At 45.4% G+C, this 20,243-nt stretch overlaps 1 protein-coding gene across 1 annotated transcript in view; it reads left to right on the forward strand.

Annotated features, from left to right (window-relative positions):
• LOC148442566 (protein kinase C delta type-like) overlaps positions 1 to 20,243 on the forward strand; it is a gene marked incomplete at its 3' end in the record, with an annotated part of 79,105 nt that overhangs the window by 33,447 nt on the left and 25,415 nt on the right. The window contains exons 4-8 of the mRNA XM_088463798.1: positions 2,184 to 2,275; positions 5,674 to 5,736; positions 8,333 to 8,471; positions 14,766 to 14,909; positions 18,795 to 18,923. Coding sequence (XP_088319924.1) covers positions 2,184 to 2,275; positions 5,674 to 5,736; positions 8,333 to 8,471; positions 14,766 to 14,909; positions 18,795 to 18,923 — 567 coding nt within the window. The remainder of the gene's footprint in view (positions 1 to 2,183; positions 2,276 to 5,673; positions 5,737 to 8,332; positions 8,472 to 14,765; positions 14,910 to 18,794; positions 18,924 to 20,243) is intronic.

Below are 20,243 nucleotides of genomic sequence, written 5' to 3' on the forward strand. Positions count from 1 at the left end.
GGCTGTTTACTTGATTTAAATATAGCACAGATCTTAGCCGATGGTCATTTAATAGTGGGGTAATCTGAGGGGCGGCATTTACTGGACTAGTACATGGGAGTATAGTGTTCCCTGTAGCTCCGGCGGGAGGCAGGGCGCCGGAGCTAGAGAGGGCATGCCCGTGTGCGCGCCGAAGGCGCGCGCGACCGAGAATGGGTCGTGGACATTGGAAAAGGGGGCGTGTCTATAAGACGCGTCCCCTTTTCGTCACTCTTGGGGGCGTGCCCAGCACTTACGGACACGCCGGGCAGCCCCCAAGCCCTGCAGACAGTGAGAATAGATGCCGGGCGCATGCGCCCGGCGTCTATTCTCCGGCGGTGACCGGGTCACCGAATGTTTCTCCACCCGCGGGACACTGCGTCCCGCGGGTGAGAACGGCTCCCGCAGGCTGTTAGGGCAGGGCGCTTTTTGCCCTCCTCCTGGAGGGCAGGGTGCTTTTTGCCCTCCAGAAGGAGGGCAGGGCGCCGCGCTCCGCTAAAACAGCCTAGCGGGAACGCTATGAGTATATAGGAGGTCATGAGGATGGGATATCCTAACCTGGAAATACTGTTAAGAACTAGCTGGCCATAATTCCTTTTATCATATTGTTACTGATATACAGGGGTAGAAGTATGGGAGACAATGGAGGCGCCTGCCCCCAGGTGCCAGGACTGAAGTGGCACCTCCTCCATCACCAACAATATATTCACCCCACTTAAGGCTGTAAATATGGGGGATAAGGGGGGCACTAAATGATATCTCGCCTCCGGGCATCTGGGATGAACTTCCGCCACTGCTGATATATGATTATAACACCATCACTGCTGTAATACAATCCCCTCTAATCTCTGTAATATATTTACCATCTCACCTGTAGTACAGTATTTCTTCCCCATCCCCCCACCTATACAGTAATACATTCCCCTACATATTACTTGTCATGTGCTCCGTGGATTGAGGATCAGCGCTACAGATAACAGCTTCTAGTGATAATACAGTTGCAATTATTCATTATTTTTGTTTTAGATGCAAAAATTACTATTAATCTTTGCATGTAGGACAATTTACTACCTATTATAATATTCTGGTATAAAAATAAAAATGTTACTGGTGTAGACTGTAATAACATTATAGAACATGTTCCATAAACTGTAATACTTCTTTTTACCCCTTGTGTCCCCTGACCTCTCTCTGCTCTCATAGGGGCCTATTCATCATAACTTAAAATTCTCTGGAGGTAATTAGGTTTAGAACATGCATGGAGTTCTACCTAATTACTGGAGGAATTCATCATTCCTCTCTCCATAACTATCTATTCCGAAAAGCTGTCATTTTTGCGATGACAGCTTTTCGGGAAATAAGATAGTTTTCCCTCTCTACACTAACTTACCGCATCTGGAATCTGTGCTGCACATACGCTGTTACATTCGTAAAACCAGTGCATGCACAGCACTACCTACAGCTGCGGTAATTTTGTGTGTCCCTCTCAACCCCCCTCCCCCTCCGCATACCTTCCCCCTGTCCCACACTTACCTGCCCGCTGCAGCGCCTCTGGCTCCGGTGGCTGTTCAGACGTGTTCTCCCGGCAGAGCACTGTACAGTTTAGAAGAAAAAAAGAAGTTTTGTTTTTTCCTAAACTTTATTGTGTTCTGGGAGAACAGTGTCCGAGCAGACACCGGAGCCAGAGGAGGGACCAAAGCGCCGGATGAAGATGCCGGGGGACCTGCCCACGCTGACACAGGTAAGTGTTACCTGCTATTTGCCACCTCACAGTGGCGGACAGTACCTCCATCAAATTTGATGAATACCATAATTTCCATATCCCCATACTATTGTACGGGGAGTGTGGAAATTAACGCAGGGGGACTTAACCAGGAGATATCAGTGATGTCTCCTGTGTTAAGATACTTCATGAATACTAATATAACGGTATTTAAGGAAAATGTCCTTAAAACGTTATTTTAGTGTTGATGAATAGGCCCCTTTGTCTTCGCCATGACCATCTATTATATTCCCATGAAGAGAAAATAACCGAAGGACAGTTTTTATAAATTAATAATGTATATAATTTATCTTTACTTATTTATGGTGTAAAGATGACATTCCCCATGTCCTCCTGGCCTCTCTGACATGTATACTGATACTATTGCTTCTACCATACACAGGAGCATTTACTACTCGGCATGGAGTATGCATGTGGCGGAGATTTCCATCGTCTCCTGCAGAGGAAAGGCCGCCTTACCATCCCCAGTGCAAGGTGAGGATATGGGAGAATATCTTGTTACAGACACTGGTTAGAGGAAGGACTTTATGATAGGTGATATATTATAATTATCCATTGTTTTCAGTGGAAAGGGTTCTCCTAATGTATAGAAATAGATAACACAGTATGTAATAGCATGGACTATATGCAGCAGCAGCTCCTGCCCTCTTACCTGAGGGGTCTGCCGCTGCTGCTGGCCTGGGTCCTGGCGCCTGCTCAATGAATCAGTACCTGCGCATGCGCATAAGCGGTGGTGGCGTCTCGCATGCGCATATCACCAGCTTCTCAGGGATGCATTGGTTGCAGCCTCAATAAGCCCTGTAGGGCTGCCCAAAAGGCAGAGCATCGGCTTCCACTGCAAGCCGCTCTCTGCTGATCGCAGCCCGGACCGGCAGTCCCAGGGGGAGGAGACACCTTCCCCAGGGGCTGCCTGTCTTTAGCGTGACTGGCAGGAGGCACCTCTAATAGGGAATCACCTCCAGTCACAGTGTAGCCAGTACAGTCACGGAGTGCACTGGCTCATTGAAGTTGCTGATTTTACTGGGGGGGCGCAGCCTCGCAGCCCCTAGGTAACATCTGCCACTGAGTATAAGTCTTATACTGTAGCTTAGGATTGGGATAGCAATACTATTAGCAGTGACAAACATTAGTTGTAACATAATTGTGCAGCTGCTTTCATCAAAGTGGGCAAACACATCGCCGGTCACAGCTGGGTATTCTATACATATAATGGTCAGTGACATGAAGGTGGACTTTTACTAAGGGGCAGTTTTGTATGTGGTTGGGAAACCGCCACACATCAAATGTGATTTTTAGATCCAACCCATTTACTAATCTGTGTTTTGAAACAATTTGCATCCAGATTTGTGGTGGTTTTCAAACGCTTAAATCGCATTAGGTCCTTATATTCTGTTAGAGCCCAGCCTACACAGGATTGGGCCCTGTCCTCTAAGGGGGAACCTGAAAAACTGGTCTTAAAGGCGTTACTATTTCTTTTATTTCCCATAGAGACACAACTTTTTGCTTTATTTATCACAGGGTAATACTTTTTACTAATTATGGGGTACTACTCTTTATTAATTACGGGGGCACTACTCTTTATTAATTACGGGAGTACTACTCTTTATTAATTACAGGGGCACTACTCTTTATTAATTACGGGGCACTACTCTTTATTAATTACGGGGGCACTACTCTTTATTAATTACGGGGGCACTACTCTTTATTAATTACAGGAGTACTACTCTTTATTAATTACGGGAGTACTACTCTTTATTAATTACAGGAGTACTACTCTTTATTAATTACGGGGGCACTACTCTTTATTAATTACGGGGGCACTACTCTTTATTAAATATAGGGGTACTACACTTTATTTTGTTAATTACGGTGGCACTACTCTATTATTGCTTATAATAGGGGCATTACTCTATTTTATTTATTGCATTGCTCTACTAATTTATTTTTTATGGGGGTGCTACTCATTAATTATTATCGGGGCTCTCTTCTTTATTTTATATACTATAGTGGTGCTACTTTTTATTCATTACGGGGCACAACTATTTCATTTAGTGCAGGGTAATACTTTTTATTTTATTTGTTACGGGGGCAACATCTGTAGAGCACCAACTGTGCATACTGTTGCTTATAGTTCTACAAGAGTTTCCATAATGTTATAGTATTTTCCTGGCCCCTAATGTTGTGGAGCCCATTGTCCCTAGGCCGGTACTCTTAACTTGCGGGGGCCTGATCATTTTTTCTCCATTTTTTTTTTTCAGTCTACAGAGAAGATAGCACAAATGGCCTGGGGTCTAGCCTCTGTCAGAGACACCTTTCTTTTTTATGACTAGTCTTGATTGGCTATGTGGTTTGAGCAGCTTAATACTAGCCTAATCTATATGGTTATTATTTGTAATTATTAGGGTTATAGTTTCAAATTGGGCAGATTGATGTCTGGTTTGGAGTTAAGGAGAAGAAATATTGGGTTTAACACCAGAAACTTAGGATAGAGCTGCGGTGGAGATGAATTTCTATGAAGGTGCTGTTTTCCTGTGCACATACAAGCTCACCTATCTAATTGAGAGATGAACACCATTAGATTAGTGATAGAGATTGGTAAAAGAAATTGATTCCATACGTTGCCTTCCATTCTGATAAATAAAGGTGAGTGTTATAAGAAAATGACTTTCTGAGCATCATCTTGCAGGCATCAGTATAGATTGTAAGCTTGCGAGCAGGGCCCTCTTACCTTTATATCTGTCTCTTACAACCCAGTCTTTTTTCTATTAATGTCTCAAATTGTAAAGCGCAACGGAATATGCTACGCCATATAAGAAACTGTTAATAAATAATAAACATAAATAAATAATACTCCTCTTAAATAAACTCTGGGTACACACTGAGCAATGTGTACCCAGCTGCTATGTCGGTCTGACAGGCCGACGTATCGGATCATGGGTACACATCAGAACGAGGTAATGAAGGACGGAGCAATACCTAGTTCTGTCCTTCATTAGCCGCAATGGGGCCGCTTGCGATATCGTCCGGTTGGACATGCAGCACACCAACCGGACAGTGTCGCAAGTGGGCGCAGGAGCGCACATATTGGCCATACACACTGAGCGACGCGGCCTATATGTCAATCCGATTCGCACAAAATCGTCATATCGTGCCAATATCGCTCCTGTGTGTACCCGCCGTTATAAGCTGTATTCAATATATAGTAATTTGCAACAACGCACAGAGGCACTGATTCAGAGCCGGACGCTCTGACAGAGCGCTCGCTCTGAATCAGGGCCGTCCCTCCTCCTTTTTGGAGCGGCCTCCTGGCCCCTCACATAGCTGTGGGTGACCACCCACAGCTATAGCGAGCGGCCAAAATGATGGTCGCGATGGTCATGGACCATCGGGCTTGCGACAAGACCCTTGCGGTAGGGTCTCGCTGCCGCAAGCCCTGGAGTGCTTTTGGCTCTATCAGAGCCAAATGCACTCCCACTGACATCACTAGTGATGTCAGTGGGGCCGGCCCCAGATGGTAGGTGTTCCCATGAGAACGCCTCCGTCTGGGCAGCCACGCCCCCGGCACGCCCACCAAAGGGGGAGTGCTGTCAATCACCATCGACAGCACGCCCCCTTTGGTGCGAGACCCATAACAACGGTTTGGCCGTCGTTATTCGGGTCTCGCGCATGCGCACGACGGAGCTGCCTCCGTCGTGCGCATGCGCACTTGGGCAACATCGACCCGCTTGCGAGCGCTCAGCGCTCGCGAGCGGGTCTGAATCAGGCTCAGAGACAGAAACATCATATTATGCAGTTGGTAAATATGAAACAAAAAATTAGGACATTATTTAAATGTCCCAACAATGTAACTTTACTTATTTTCTATCCACCAGGTTCTACAGTGCAGAAATTGTATGTGGTTTGCAATTCCTCCATGCTAAGGGCATAGTCCATCGGTAATTATATAGTTACAATTTAGCAATAGTATAATACAGTGATATTACTATAGAGTCTAATATACAGAATGTAATATACTTATCATGCCTGTTCCCAACTTTCTATGTGCAGGGGTGCCCCGAGGGAAGGGGGTAGTGGGTACTAATTGCTAAGGCCCAGGCTGTTGGAGGAGCCCAGTGGGGATCCAGGTCCACCACCCTCCCAGCCCCCTCTTACATATCAGCGCTGCCGCTGAGCTGTAGTCTCCTCTGCCTGCACCTAATGTGGAGGTAGGGGAAGAGCAATCAAACTGACCATGCCCCTCCCCTTGATCTGCCCCTGGCAGAGGGGCGCACTGCACCCCCTTGTGTGGCACACAGCACCATTTTGAAAATAATATTTTGCATAGTTTGTTGTAGGGGACATGGCTGCTCCTGCACATTTAGGCCCCTACAGTAACAGGGCCCACCACCGCTCTCTATGGCCCTGTCTATGTGTTATACTTTTATCATTGGCACATATTCCCACTTATATCTTACACACTCCCTCCCTTCTGCAGTGTTTTATTAGTTTCATATCATTTTTGGGTGAGGAGAGTTTTAAAAATTTGTACTTTTCTGTGCTACTAGCAGCTCAGTTCTCTGCCAACAACTGTGGGAAAAGTGGGCTGAGAAACCTCCCACCTGGTCCTGGAGGAGCTACCAGCATCTGTTATACTGACTGATAGAGCTTTCTCTATGCCACAAGACTTGGGGGCCTATTCATCATAACTTAAAATTCAATGGAGGTAATTAAGTATAGAACTGGCATGGAGTTCTACCTAATTACTGGAGGAATTCATCATTCCTCTCTCCATAACTATCTATTCCGAAAAGCTGTCATTTTTGCGATGACAGCTTTTTGGGAAATAGATAGTTTTCCCTCTCTACACTAACTTACCGCAGCTGGAATCCATACTGCGCATGTGCTGTTACATTCGTAAACCCAGAACATGTGCAGCACTACCTACAGCTACGGTAATTTTGTGTAGCCCCCCAACCCCACCTCCCTCCTCCCCCCTCCGCTCAACTCCCATCCGTCCCGCACTTACCTGCCCACGCAGCAGCCTCCGGCTCCGTCCTGCTGGTCTGACACGTGGTCTCCCAGCAGACCACAGTACAGTTTAGAAAAAAAACTTTTTTTTTTTTCTAAACTTTATTCATTCTGTTCTGCTGGGAGACCACAGTTGTCCGATCAACCACCAGAGCCAGAGGAGGGAACAGAGCGCCGGAGGAAGACGCCGGGGGACCTCTCCAGCTGGAAGCAGGTAAGTCTCACCTGCTATTCACGACTTCACAGTGGCGGATACAGTACCTCCATCAAGTTCCGAAAATACATAATTTTCGGAATTTGATGAATACCATAATTTCCACATAGTGTGGAAATTAATGAAGGGGGACTTAGCAAGGAGATATCAGTGATATATCCTGTGTTAAGATACTTCATGAATACTAAAATAACGTTAATTAAGGAAAATGTCCTTAAAAACGTTATTTTAGTGTTGATGAATAGGCCCCTTGGGCATACCAATACAAGATAGAAAACTAACCATTAAATACAATGAGCTAATAGTGCTATATTTCTTTTCCTGCACTAAAGTCCAAACTGGTACCAAGTCTCTATAAGGTATTAGAAAAGAAAATGCTCTGAGCCCAAAACAACAGAGGCTGATAGCAGCTATAAGATGCAGTGAATACATCTGTGAGTTAGAACAGTATACACTGGCCAGCAAGGTGGCCAAGGGCAGAAGATTTGCAAGGTCAGAAGGCTGGCCACTGTTATAATCACATTTTTTCACATAAGTGCTAAGGCACACATACCAACACCATTATACTTAAGCATTTTATTAATGTTATAAAACATGCATGTGTTATACAGATGGGATTAGAGCCTATAGATATGATGAGAATATGTGGCCAAGAGGATGGGAAAATAAACCCCTACACTAGAAACAGGACAGGCTCTACTGGTTATATATTATGTGGGGTCACTGTTTAGGGATAATGTACTGGGAACACTTCTGGTATAATGTGTGGGGACACTACTGAGTTAATGTATAGGAGTAGGCACAATAATGATGGGAATAGTAAATTGGGCTTGCTGAGGGCGCAGAGGCATGCTACTAAATTTGTGCCAAAAACAGCTTTTGCCACCTCTGCTTGCAGCAATAAATGGAATCCTGTGCAGGGCACAAAGGCTCTGTAACCCCATCACTGCTGAGCATAGTTTGGTACTCTTTGGGCTGCTTATATTAAAATGTTAATATCGTAATTATTCATGCAGTACCCACACAAATTAGTGTTGCAATGTTAATGGTCTAAGTAGGGCTCTACTTATTATTAACATTGAATGCTGCTGAACACATACCAATGTACATGAAATAGTGGGATCACAAGGACACTAACCTAACACTGAATACAATAGGAGCTGACACTCTAGTCCTTGCTTCTAACCATACATTCAAAATTACAGATATTTAGAAAATACACATATAAAGTATAATATTATTCTATATATAAAAGTAAATCATGTTTGTATGAAAGCATAGTGCATACAAAGATTTTATTTTCTTCACAGAGACCTCAAGCCAGAGAACATCTTAGTGTCTGAAACGGGCAACATCAAGATCGCCGACTTCGGTCTCGCTATTGAGAACATACACGGAGACCGGAGAGCCACTGGCTGTGTTGGGACACGTGGCTACATCGCTCCTGAGGTGAGGTGCACATGGGTTTCCTACTGGTTACTACACACGTTGGGCCTGATTCTAATGCTGGGCAGACACTTTTCGATATATCGTTGTGTTCGATCAATTAACAATAAATCGCGAGTGCATCGGCAAGTTGTACACCAGATATGTCTGTGGACGATGTCATTCACAGACATATCAGGTTAAAACCTGCAGCCGGCACGCCATTTGCTTGCTGCAAGGACCGCTAACACTGACATCTCAACTGGATGGGCAAATTTAAATGCCCACCCAGTTGTGAAAGCAGCCCAGATATGTTGAGCTGCCGATTGGTAAGTGTGTATAGGTTACCAATCGGCAGCTCTGACGGCAGATCGGTTTGTTCACTGACCCGTCATGTCAGTGTGTACCCAGCATAAGTTACATGTAACCCCATATGTGGCCGCATCTAGCCAAATTGAGCAAACTGGGCATGCACTGTAGTACACAAATACATCTTTGCGTATTTATGGGTGATTTTGAATCTTATGGATGTCGGCCATTTCTCTCCATACAAGAGTTAGTGTTTCTGGGTGATAACTGTGTGGAAGCACAGAAGAAGTCTGGCTTATGTGAGTGTCATGGGAGAGTCATGCATATGCCTGATGGACACCTATTTTACACCGATCTGTTCCTCCAAGCATAGGGTACAGTAGGTGTAAGTGGCAACACTGATGATGACAGCAACGCAAGCAGACAGAACACAGTGTGGCGGCGTGATGCATAAGCATGAAGACACGCATGTAATTGCATTAGCTTTCCGTTATATCATTAGGAATGCAGCCGTCATTCAGCTGCTATTACCACCCAGGCTTACACAGTCTGGGGAGGAGAGTACGCTTTTTATGTGTCACCTACTAACTGAAAGACACAAAGCAAAGTGCATATATAGATTTCCATACATATTCTGGCAATATATACTTTAAGCACACACATTACAATAAGATTGCTTTTATCAGCTGGTAAATTTATACACATCAGAATTTTAGTGTAACAGAACATCTGTAAGACTTTAATTGTGTAATTACAATACATAAAATTAAGATATAATACAATCTTTTTGGATAAAGCGTTATTACTAATCCAATTAGATTGATCGATGTAACCATCTACATTAGAATGCATTTAATCTATTATTTTCACCACACTCTTGAATCTTTAACAATCCTATAACAACTAAGTAGATGAAATGATTGGATTGGCTTGTGACATGTTTGTCCAACTTTAGTCCAATAGCTGAATTAATGAACTCTGAATTCTTGTATGGAGAGAAATAGCCGACATTCATCAGACTCGGAATTAATTAACTTTATTGTTCATGTATTATTTTTATATTATTTAGCAACTTTTTTATTTGCCAACTTTCAATAAATTCCAAAATTAATAAAAATAAACAATTTAAGTAATGCATGGAGCCAAAATATAAGCCAGGATACATTCCCTGGAATGTGACATATTAAAGTTTATAGATTTTAGATATTAAGGCGAAAGAGTAACTAGAAGAGGAAAGGACGATGAGCCCTTCTAGAACTCAGATACAAGGGATTAGCAGGTTGTAGCTTTCATTCCTTAAACAAATGGAGGATTTAGTAACATTATCCATACTTACCTACTCTAACACAAGGTGCGGGAGGCTCCCTATTATTCGTGTAGTACCCTGCACCCCCTGAAGAGTGGCCGGATCTCCCGCATGCCGCCCATTTCCTAGTGAAGTGGGCAGTATACTGGGAATCACTGGTATGTACAGGGCCAGTGCAAGGTTTCTTGGCACCCTCGGCAAAGCTTTAGCCTGGCCCTCTTTGACAGTATTATTTATTTATTTATTAACTGTTTGTTATATAGCGCAGCAAATTCCGTTGCACTTTACAATTTGAATCAACATTAACATTATACTGGGTTGTAAAAGACAAACATACATTCATATACATAAGGGTAAGAGGGCCCTGCTCGCAAGCTTAAGGGTCCAAAGTGCACATGACTGTGCAGTCACTTTTGCACATGCTCATTTTCACAGCATACACAGTGTAAATTCACACAACATATTCTAAACAGGTGCACATTCAACACCGCATTAGCACCATAGTTCATACTGAATATTAGATTGATCATGAAGCTATGATCCATCCAATGTTCAATACAACTTTTGTAATAATACTATTCCACATCATGGGGTATATTTACTAAAGTGAGAGTTTTTAGAAATGGAGATGTTGCGAATCGCGTCATTGACCCCTGCCGCTGCGGGGATTTCTATTAGTGGACAGGGGGCAGACAGCAGCCGGGAGGCTTGCCTGGCTTTCCCGGGGGATCCGGAGCGGCACCCAATATTCGGGAGGCTCACGACCAAATCGGAGAGTAGGTAAGCCTGCCCAGCACTGGAGAGAGCTAGTCTCCATACCCAGGCACCCTGCTTTAACAGCACCAAGCACTGGCTATAGCACTGGTGCTGGTTACATATTTGTTATTTATTTCGCTTTTTACCATGAACTGATTTATTATGTTAGGTCTTAAGATGTCACTAAATAAATATCAAGAAATGTCGAGCAAAGTAGGAGACCAAGACAGTAATTATTATTATATTCCCTAATATTCCAGGCAGGGCCGGCCCTAGCCCAAATTTTTTGGTAAGCGAATATATTTTTGGGCAACCCTAAGCATATTGTGCGCGCACCCAAAATAATTTAGGGGCTGTGGTCTCATGGGAAAAGCCATACCCACAAGCCACACCCCATTTTTGTCACACTTGATGCATGCCCAGCACTCCGGGATCTGCTGGACATGCCCCCAGTCCCTCTCTCCAGTGAATAGATGCGGCGCACATGTGTACTGTATTTATTCACCGCTTGCTCAAAGCAGCTACCCGCCTTTTCATTTTACTAATGATAGATATGGCTACTATGCAGGTGTATAGAGGTCACCCATTGTCACACACACCAGTCAGACGTTGTCTTGTATACCCACAGCAGTCACCAATTGTCTCACATGCGCACACACACACACACAGCAGCCAGATATTGTCACATACACAGCAGCCATTGTCACACACACAACACCCAGACATTGTCACATACACAGCAGCCATTGTCACACACACAGCACCCAGACATTGTCACACACACAGCACCCAGACATTGTCACATACACAGCAGCCATTGTCACACACACAGCACCCAGACATTGTCACACACACAGCAGCCAGACATTGTCACACACACAGCACCCAGACATTGTCACATACACAGCAGCCATTGTCACACACACAGCACCCAGACATTGTCAAACACACAGCTGCCAGACATTGTCACACACACAGCACCCAGACATTGTCACATACACAGCAGCCATTGTCACACACACAGCAGCCGGATATTGTCACACACACAGCACCCAGACATTGTCACATACACAGCAGCCATTGTCACACACACAGCAGCCAGACATTGTCACATACACAGCAGTCATTGTCACACACACAACACCCAGACATTGTCACATACACAGCAGCCATTGTCACATACACAGCAGCCATTGTCACACACACAGCACCCAGACATTGTCACACACACAGCAGCCAGACATTGTCACACACACAGCACCCAGACATTGTCACACACACAGCAGCCAGATATTGTCACATACACAGCAGCCATTGTCACACACACAGCAGCCAGATATTGTCACATACACAGCAGCCATTGTCACACACACAACACCCAGACATTGTCACATACACTGCAGCCATTGTCACACACACAGCACCCAGACATTGTCACACACACAGCAGCCAGACATTGTCACACACACAGCACCCAGACATTGTCACACACACAGCAGCCAGATATTGTCACATACACAGCAGCCATTGTCACACACACAGCAGCCAGATATTGTCACATACACAGCAGCCATTGTCACACACACAGCAGCCAGATATTGTCACACACACAGCAGCCAGATATTGTCACATACACAGCAGCCATTGTCACACACACAGCACCCAGACATTGTCACACACACAGCAGCCAGACATTGTCACACACACAGCAGCCAGATATTGTCACACACACAGCAGCCATTGTCACATACACAGCAGCCAGACATTGTCACACACACGGCAGCCATTGTCACACACACAGCACCCAGATATTGTCACATACACAGCAGCCAGACATTGTCACACACAGCAGCCAGACATTGTCACACACACAGCACCCAGACATTGTCACACACACAGCAGCCAGACATTGTCACACACACAGCACCCAGACATTGTCACACACACAGCAGCCAGACATTGTCACACACACAGCACCCAGACATTGTCACATACACAGCAGCCATTGTCACACACACAGCACCCAGATATTGTCATATTGTCACACACACAGCTGCCAGACATTGTCACACACACACAGCACCCAGACATTGTCACATACACAGCAGCCATTGTCACACACACAGCACCCAGATATTGTCATATTGTCACACACACAGCTGCCAGACATTGTCACACACACACAGCACCCAGACATTGTCACATACACAGCAGCCATTGTCACACACATAGCACCCAGACATTGTCACACACACAGCAGCCAGACATTGTCACATACACAGCACACAGACATTGTCACACACACAGCTGCCAGACATTGTCAAACACACAGCAGTTACCCATTCTCTCTCTCTCACACACATTTACATATAGAGACATAAGCACACACACACAGGATTACATACACACACACAGGGTTACATATAGACATACACACACACACATCCAGGCAGGGTCACACACAGAGAGTGGAGGACATAAGCAATATGTTCCCCTATAGTCTCACCCCCTCTCACCTTGATGAGGAGCTTCTAGTAGTTCCTCCATGCTGCCTGAAGCCCTGGACTAAGGAGACGGTGTAGCTCCGCCCCTGCCCGAGTCAGAGGAACATGTGTACATGGCTCCTCCAATCAGGGCTCACCACACAACCCTCTGACCCCCGGGGTGTCTTACCATAGAGAGAAGCAGCAGGAAGGAGCTGCCTCATGTGAGTAAAGTATGCCGGAGCACCGTTATCGCTCCTTCCCTCACAGAAAGGTATACGCAGACCTGGCCCCCTAGGTCTTTGCGCCTGCCGGCCACCCCGTCACATCCACTGTCGGGCTGCGTGATGGCAGCGCCCTCGTCACTGTGGCGCTCTTCGCGGCCGCATACCCTGAGTAATGGTTGGGCTGGCCCTGATTCCAGGCCAGGGAAATGTCCACGCTTTACAAATAATAATGAAATAAAGTCCTTAATAATTATAGTATCACTAAGGTAATATACATGTAGTCTTCCCCAGGAAACACAGCACATGCCAATATGATTACAAGGCGACACAAAGCCACACATCAGTGTCCTGAATTGACACATTACATTGTATCAAAGACGTGCGGTGCGGTCCTACCCTATCATACTCCCTGTCATGCTCGAGTTTTAATATAAAAACTAAGGGCCTGATTCAGAGCCGGACGCTATTTGCGCTCGCTCGTTCAGAAAAAGGGGCCGGCTATTTAAATTGAGCGCTCGCTCTTTGCGGTCTGTTGACGCCTGTATGTCTGAGTGATCGAACGAAACATGCGCTCGCTATTTTGTAAACACGCCCCCTGGCCGCTCGCATCCTACGTCATCTCCGCTATTTATTTGATTAATCGAGTACATCGAAAGGCGTCTGAACTGCTCGCAGTGCTTGTGGTTGGATTTTCCTACCGCAATCATGCGAATAGTTCAGGCTAAGAAACAACCAAGTGACGTGGCCGATGACGCTACTTTGTTAATTATGCACACCCTTAAAACGCCCGTTTTGACCGTTTGGCACGCCTGCGTTCGGATCTCCACTCCCCGTTTTCAAGCACCTTCCCCTGTTACCACCCACAAACGCCTCATTCTGTCACTCAAATTAGCAGGCACTCGCTATTTTGCGAGCGCTCGATTTCCGACCGCAATGACTGGTTGGCGCATGCGCATTACGACCCATACGCATGCACAGATGTGAGAACATCGCTCGGAGTGAACGAGCGGCCGCTTACGAGCGGCTCTGAATCAGGCCCTGAGTTTTTAGACATGTGTGCTTCCCCAGCCATCGACCTCACCACACATCACTGCATTGTTTTATGATTCTACTTTTGTGTGTTCTGTCTCCACATAAACACATATTATACAGAGCGATGTACTTGGTCAATTAAAAAAAAGCTAAAATGGAAAAATTATTGGTAACAGCCTGATAATGAATATCTCTCTTTTGGTAGGTGCGTTCTGGTGAGGAGTATAATGCCAGTGCAGACTGGTATTCATTTGGAGTTATTTTAACTCAAATGATTACTGGAAGTCTTACATACAATCCCAAAAGGCTTTCTGCATCAGGCACTGCGGTCAAAGACATCATTGAACAGGTAAATAAGATTACATTTATACATTATAACTGTAAAGTATATGATTTTAATGGCTATAGATAACTTTATATGATGTTGTACACAGCAAAAATGAAATGATAGATACACATCTATATAATAAGCAAAAAAGTGTGCGTGTCTGTTTTTCCTTTAAGCACAGCCAGAGTTTTGTACCTAGCTTCACCAAACTTGGCATGATGGTGTAGTTTGACCAGGAATAGGTTTTTTTTCTAGGTTTGAACATCATCAGAGCCATACACTGTCACATAATCCAACAAAACTGAGATACTCTTTAATTACACAGGTTCTGGGGCTGATGGGCTGGCTTCATACACACACAATACCTGGCAGGCTTATGAGCAGCTCAGCACTCAAGATTTCTAGACTGTGGCAGACAGCATAATCAAGCCACAATCTTTGATCCTGGCAAGGCTTAGCATACAGAGATTACAAACAGCAGGGGAGATTGATAGCAGCCATACAGTGCCACTGCGAGCGAGCCCCCTTCTGTCTGGGAATGGGACTCCAGTCCCGGCATTCCAGTGATGGCAGCACTGCTAGACATGGTCTTCAATGTTGGACTGCACAGTGATTTCAAGTGGTGACTCAGTTGCAGACACAGTGACAGGGATCACGCAGAGTCCTGATTATTGTAGATAATTTGATGCTGTGTCCTTGGATGCAGCTTGGATCAGTAACGTATGCAGGAGGCATAACACCTCCTGCTGCATTACCATATTACAGATATCGCAGCTGTTAACATGTTAGCAGCTGCAAAAGCATATCCATCCGTAGCTGAATCACCCCCTCTGCTCTGGAGTGATTCCTGTAACTCAAGTGATTTTGGAAGCTATAGCTGTTCTGTAAGTCAGTCTGCTTCTGATATACCCCATTCCAAAGGGTATGAGAATACACCCGCCTGCACTGTCATTTACTCCTAATTTGCATAGTTATCCAGGTTATAGGCGAGGACAATGTAACAAAATGAAGGCTGCAGGTTACTTCACGGTCCAGTCTTCAACCAGGGCAATGCTTGGTATCCCAGCTAGTATAGAATATAATGTAAATGTCCATGAGATCAGGGGAGGCCAGACTGGTTCCTCCTCTCTCCTTGTTATGGCTCTCATCCCGGCAGCTGCCGATGTACTATAATGAGTCAGTCTGACTCATTAATAATACCTGGCTGGCCTGCTGATAATGCTGTCTGGCAACAGTGGGCTCCCTTCATTATGGTGGCCCCAGTGCTTTGCACCACTGCTAGTTTCACCCCTGCTGTTGGTCCTTAATAAATGCTAGACAGCCTTCCAACCCTGTGCCACTCTCCTACATGTTCTAGGTTATGTATAAAGTAATAGTTATGGCTATGTCCTATGGCTGTGTAATGGGGTTAGCAAAGGCACACTTTTATACTCTCCCCCAGGAGAACTACAGGATACACTGCACCAGGACATAAATACATGAAGGGCTCAGCTCTGGTTTCCCAAAGGTGGAACTAAGGAGGAGATGTAAGAAGATTTGGTAAATGTTAAATGCACTATAACCAGCGCTATTTGACACTTACAATGAACATCGGTATGTATGAAAGCAGATAACATAGAGAAAATTACTCTTCTGTAGGTTATATGCAAATATGTAACGATTTTGCTGTAGGCAGAAAATCATTCAGATGTTATTAAAACCAATAAGTGCTCTTTTGTGGCTTATCATTATTCCTTATATTGGCAGAATTACCTGCTGGTATGGATTCTGTGGAAGTCCGGCTGTGCACGAGATCTCACAATGTTTGGGAAATCTCAGGCACGCAGAGTGATACTTATCAGCAAGCCGTGATAGGGATATTTTAATCCCTCCTTTTTGTTGCATTAGAAAGATAGTATTAATGCAATTTATTAATGCAATATTACCTGGTCAGTGATACTCAGATGCTTCTCAGTACTGGACAGGAGCTGTAAGGCTTATCTTATGTCTTCTCTGGGCCAGTCTCCGCGGCTAGCTGGCTCACACGGGATGCAGTCAATAGACCGGCGGATGAGTTGCCGCTGGTCTATATCCCGACTGCACAAGCCCGGCATGGGACTTAAGATAGGTGTCGAAATACCAATGACTATCTAAATCCTGACGCTGGAAGCCCGACCCCCACCATCACTATCATCAACAGCTGGGTAAGTATACTACTTAACCTGGGGATGGGGGGGTTAGGTTATGGCATCCCTGGGGAAAATTAGGGTTAGGCACCCCCTGGGGGGGTTAGGTTTATGCGGCACTGGGGGGAGGTTAGAGTTAGGCACCACCCTGGGAGTTTTAGGGTTAGGCACTGCTAAGGCAGAGATGGGGGCGGTTCCATTGAGATATGGCTTTTCTCATTTGATAAATATACTTAATAAATATAAAGTGCATTTCAGTGCAAAACATACACAGCTACCTGCATCATCCAACTGTTTTCTCTGCAATCAGAAATACAATTATTACATAAGTAATGGAAGACTTCTGTATAGTGAGACAATTGGAAACATTACAGATAATTGCAGGTATGGTTCTTACAAAGCCCAATAAATATATATTTCTAGTGATCACAGGTGAGGTCATAGAAAAGCTCTGGCAGTGCCCACCTGGCATAGTACACCATCATGCTGCTTATAATTCATATGCTTTGTTTAATAAGAAGTATAGAAGTAATATTCTAATGTCCAAAAAACCCTGAGCACCAGGAGTGGTGTAAGAGAGGAGGGGCCCATGTGCTGACTCCGTATGGCTCCTCCCCTCTCTCTCCGTCAAATTTGCAGAGTAGCCTCTGGGACTGTGCCAGTGTCTACTGTGCAAATGCAGGAGTCTTGGAACACAGCGATGGTGCCATATTCCCAGTGATTTCTCTACTGCACATGTGCAGATCTTCAGGAAAATTGCAGCAGCACCTTTTTCCCAGTGATTTCTGTGAGGCCGATGCCAGAATACTGTATGGGTGCAGAGTGTGTGGTGTGAGGCTCCCTGGATGCAGGGGCCAGTGCTCACTGTACACCCTGCACCCATTATAGAAACACCCATACTGACCTCCCATTGTTACACCCAGGGGCCAGTACTCACTGTACACCCTGCACCCATTATAAAAAACACCCATACTGACCACCCATTGTTACACCCAGGGACCAGTGCTCGCTGTACACCCTGCACCCATTATAGAAACACCCATACTGACCACCCATTGTTACACCCAGGGGCCAGTGCTCGCTGTACACCCTGCACCCATTATAGAAACACCCGTACTGACCACCCATTGTTACACCCAGAGGCCAGTGCTCGCTGTACACCCTGCACCCATTATAGAAACACCCGTACTGACCAACCATTGTTACACCTAGGGGCCAGTACTCACTGTACACCCTGCACCCATTATAGAAACACCCATACTGACCACCCATTGTTACACCCAGGGGCCAGTGCTCGCTGTGCACTCTGCACCCATTATAGAAACACCCGTACTGACCACCCATTGTTACACCCAGAGACCAGTGCTCGCTGTACACCCTGCACCCATTATAGAAACACCCGTACTGACCACCCATTGTTACACCCAGGGGCCAGTGCTCACTGTACACCCTGCACCCATTATAGAAACACCTATACTGACCTCCCATTGTTACACAGATAAATCCAAATTAGGAGCAATATGAGAAGAAATGGCTTGGTGGGTAGATGTTCTTTGAATGGAGAATGATAATGGGAGACATACTACATACCCCAGATAGAATGTCAGTATAACATGCTGTGGCCATGGACAAATCACTTTATATTCCTCTGTACCGGGCAGCAGAAATGTTTGTAAAATGATTGTTTTGAGCTACTATGCTTTATGTAAGCCATTAAATTAAATGCAAATAATTTTTTCAGCTCCTCCATAAAGACCAAGCCAGACGACTCGGAGTTAATGGTAACATACGCCGTGATCCCTTCTTTCAGCCAATCGACTGGGTCGCCATTGAAGCCCTTAGCACCGCACCCCCATACATACCTGCACCAGTAAGTATAGCACAGAAGTTCCAAGAGCTACTGGACAACCTGTCACTAAATGCTGGTCAGCAGATAATACATACATGTCAGACACATGGAGCTAAGGAGATGTGCAAATGTGCATGTATGGTCCAGGCTATAGCTGCCACTCAACCTATTATTGACATTTATTATTGTTTATGGGTTGGATACGGAATCCCAGCAGTTGGGAAGCCGGTGGTCAGAATACCGACAGTGGCATCCAGACAGTCAGAATCTCGACCCAATTAGACAAGTGTTCTAAGTTCTAACCCTATCTCACCTTTCCCGCAGCCTAACCATAACCCTCCCCCTGCAGCTTAACCCTAACCCTCCCCCCACAGCCTAACCATAACCCTCCCCTCGCAGCTTAAACCTTCTCCTCATAGCCGATATCTAACTCGCCCCCTGCAGCCTAACCCCTCAGTTTATCCCTAACCCTCCCTCCCCGTAACCTAAACCTCCCCCCTGCAGCCTACCCCTAACCCTCCCCATAGTGTCTTACCCTTACCCCCCCTCCTAACCCTAATACTTACCATCAGGATGCCAGCGGTTGTTATTCTGGTGTTGGGATTCCGATTGCTGAACGCCGACATCCCGAGCACCGGCATGGTAACTACATCCCTTGTTTATTTATATAATGCCACCAGTTATGCAGAACTATATAGATAAAAGTTATCATTCACATAATTAGGACTATTTGTGCATGCTCAGTACCAAATAATCACTCAACTGTGCAAACATTGACACCGCGTCCACCTCTGACTCAAACCCTAAGTCCTGTCTACTTCTATGTGTACATTATGTGTACGCAGACACTGCTGTTACATCTATGTGTACATTATGTGTACTGAGACACCGCTGTTACTTCTATGTGTACGCAGACACCGCTGTTACTTCTATGTGTACGCAGACACCGCTGTTACTTCTATGTGTACGCAGACACCGCTGTTACTTCTATGTGTACGCAGACACCGCTGTTACTTCTATGTGTACGCAGACACCGCTGTTACTTCTATGTGTACGCAGACACCGCTGTTACTTCTATGTGTACGCAGACACCGCTGTTACTTCTATGTGTACGCAGACACCGCTGTTACTTCTATGTGTACGCAGACACCGCTGTTACTTCTATGTGTACGCAGACACCGCTGTTACTTCTATGTGTACGCAGACACTGCTGTTACTTCTATGTGTATGCAGACACCGCTGTCACTTCTATGTGTATGCAGACACCACTGTTGCATATGGTATTGCATCCATTTGAGCTGGCGTCAGAAAGCCATAGGCATTCCTGGGCGGTTACCGGGA

The sequence above is a fragment of the Taudactylus pleione genome, unplaced genomic scaffold, assembly GCF_031769625.1.
Source record: "Taudactylus pleione unplaced genomic scaffold, aTauple2 ptg001458l, whole genome shotgun sequence".
Lineage (NCBI taxonomy): Eukaryota > Metazoa > Chordata > Amphibia > Anura > Myobatrachidae > Taudactylus > Taudactylus pleione.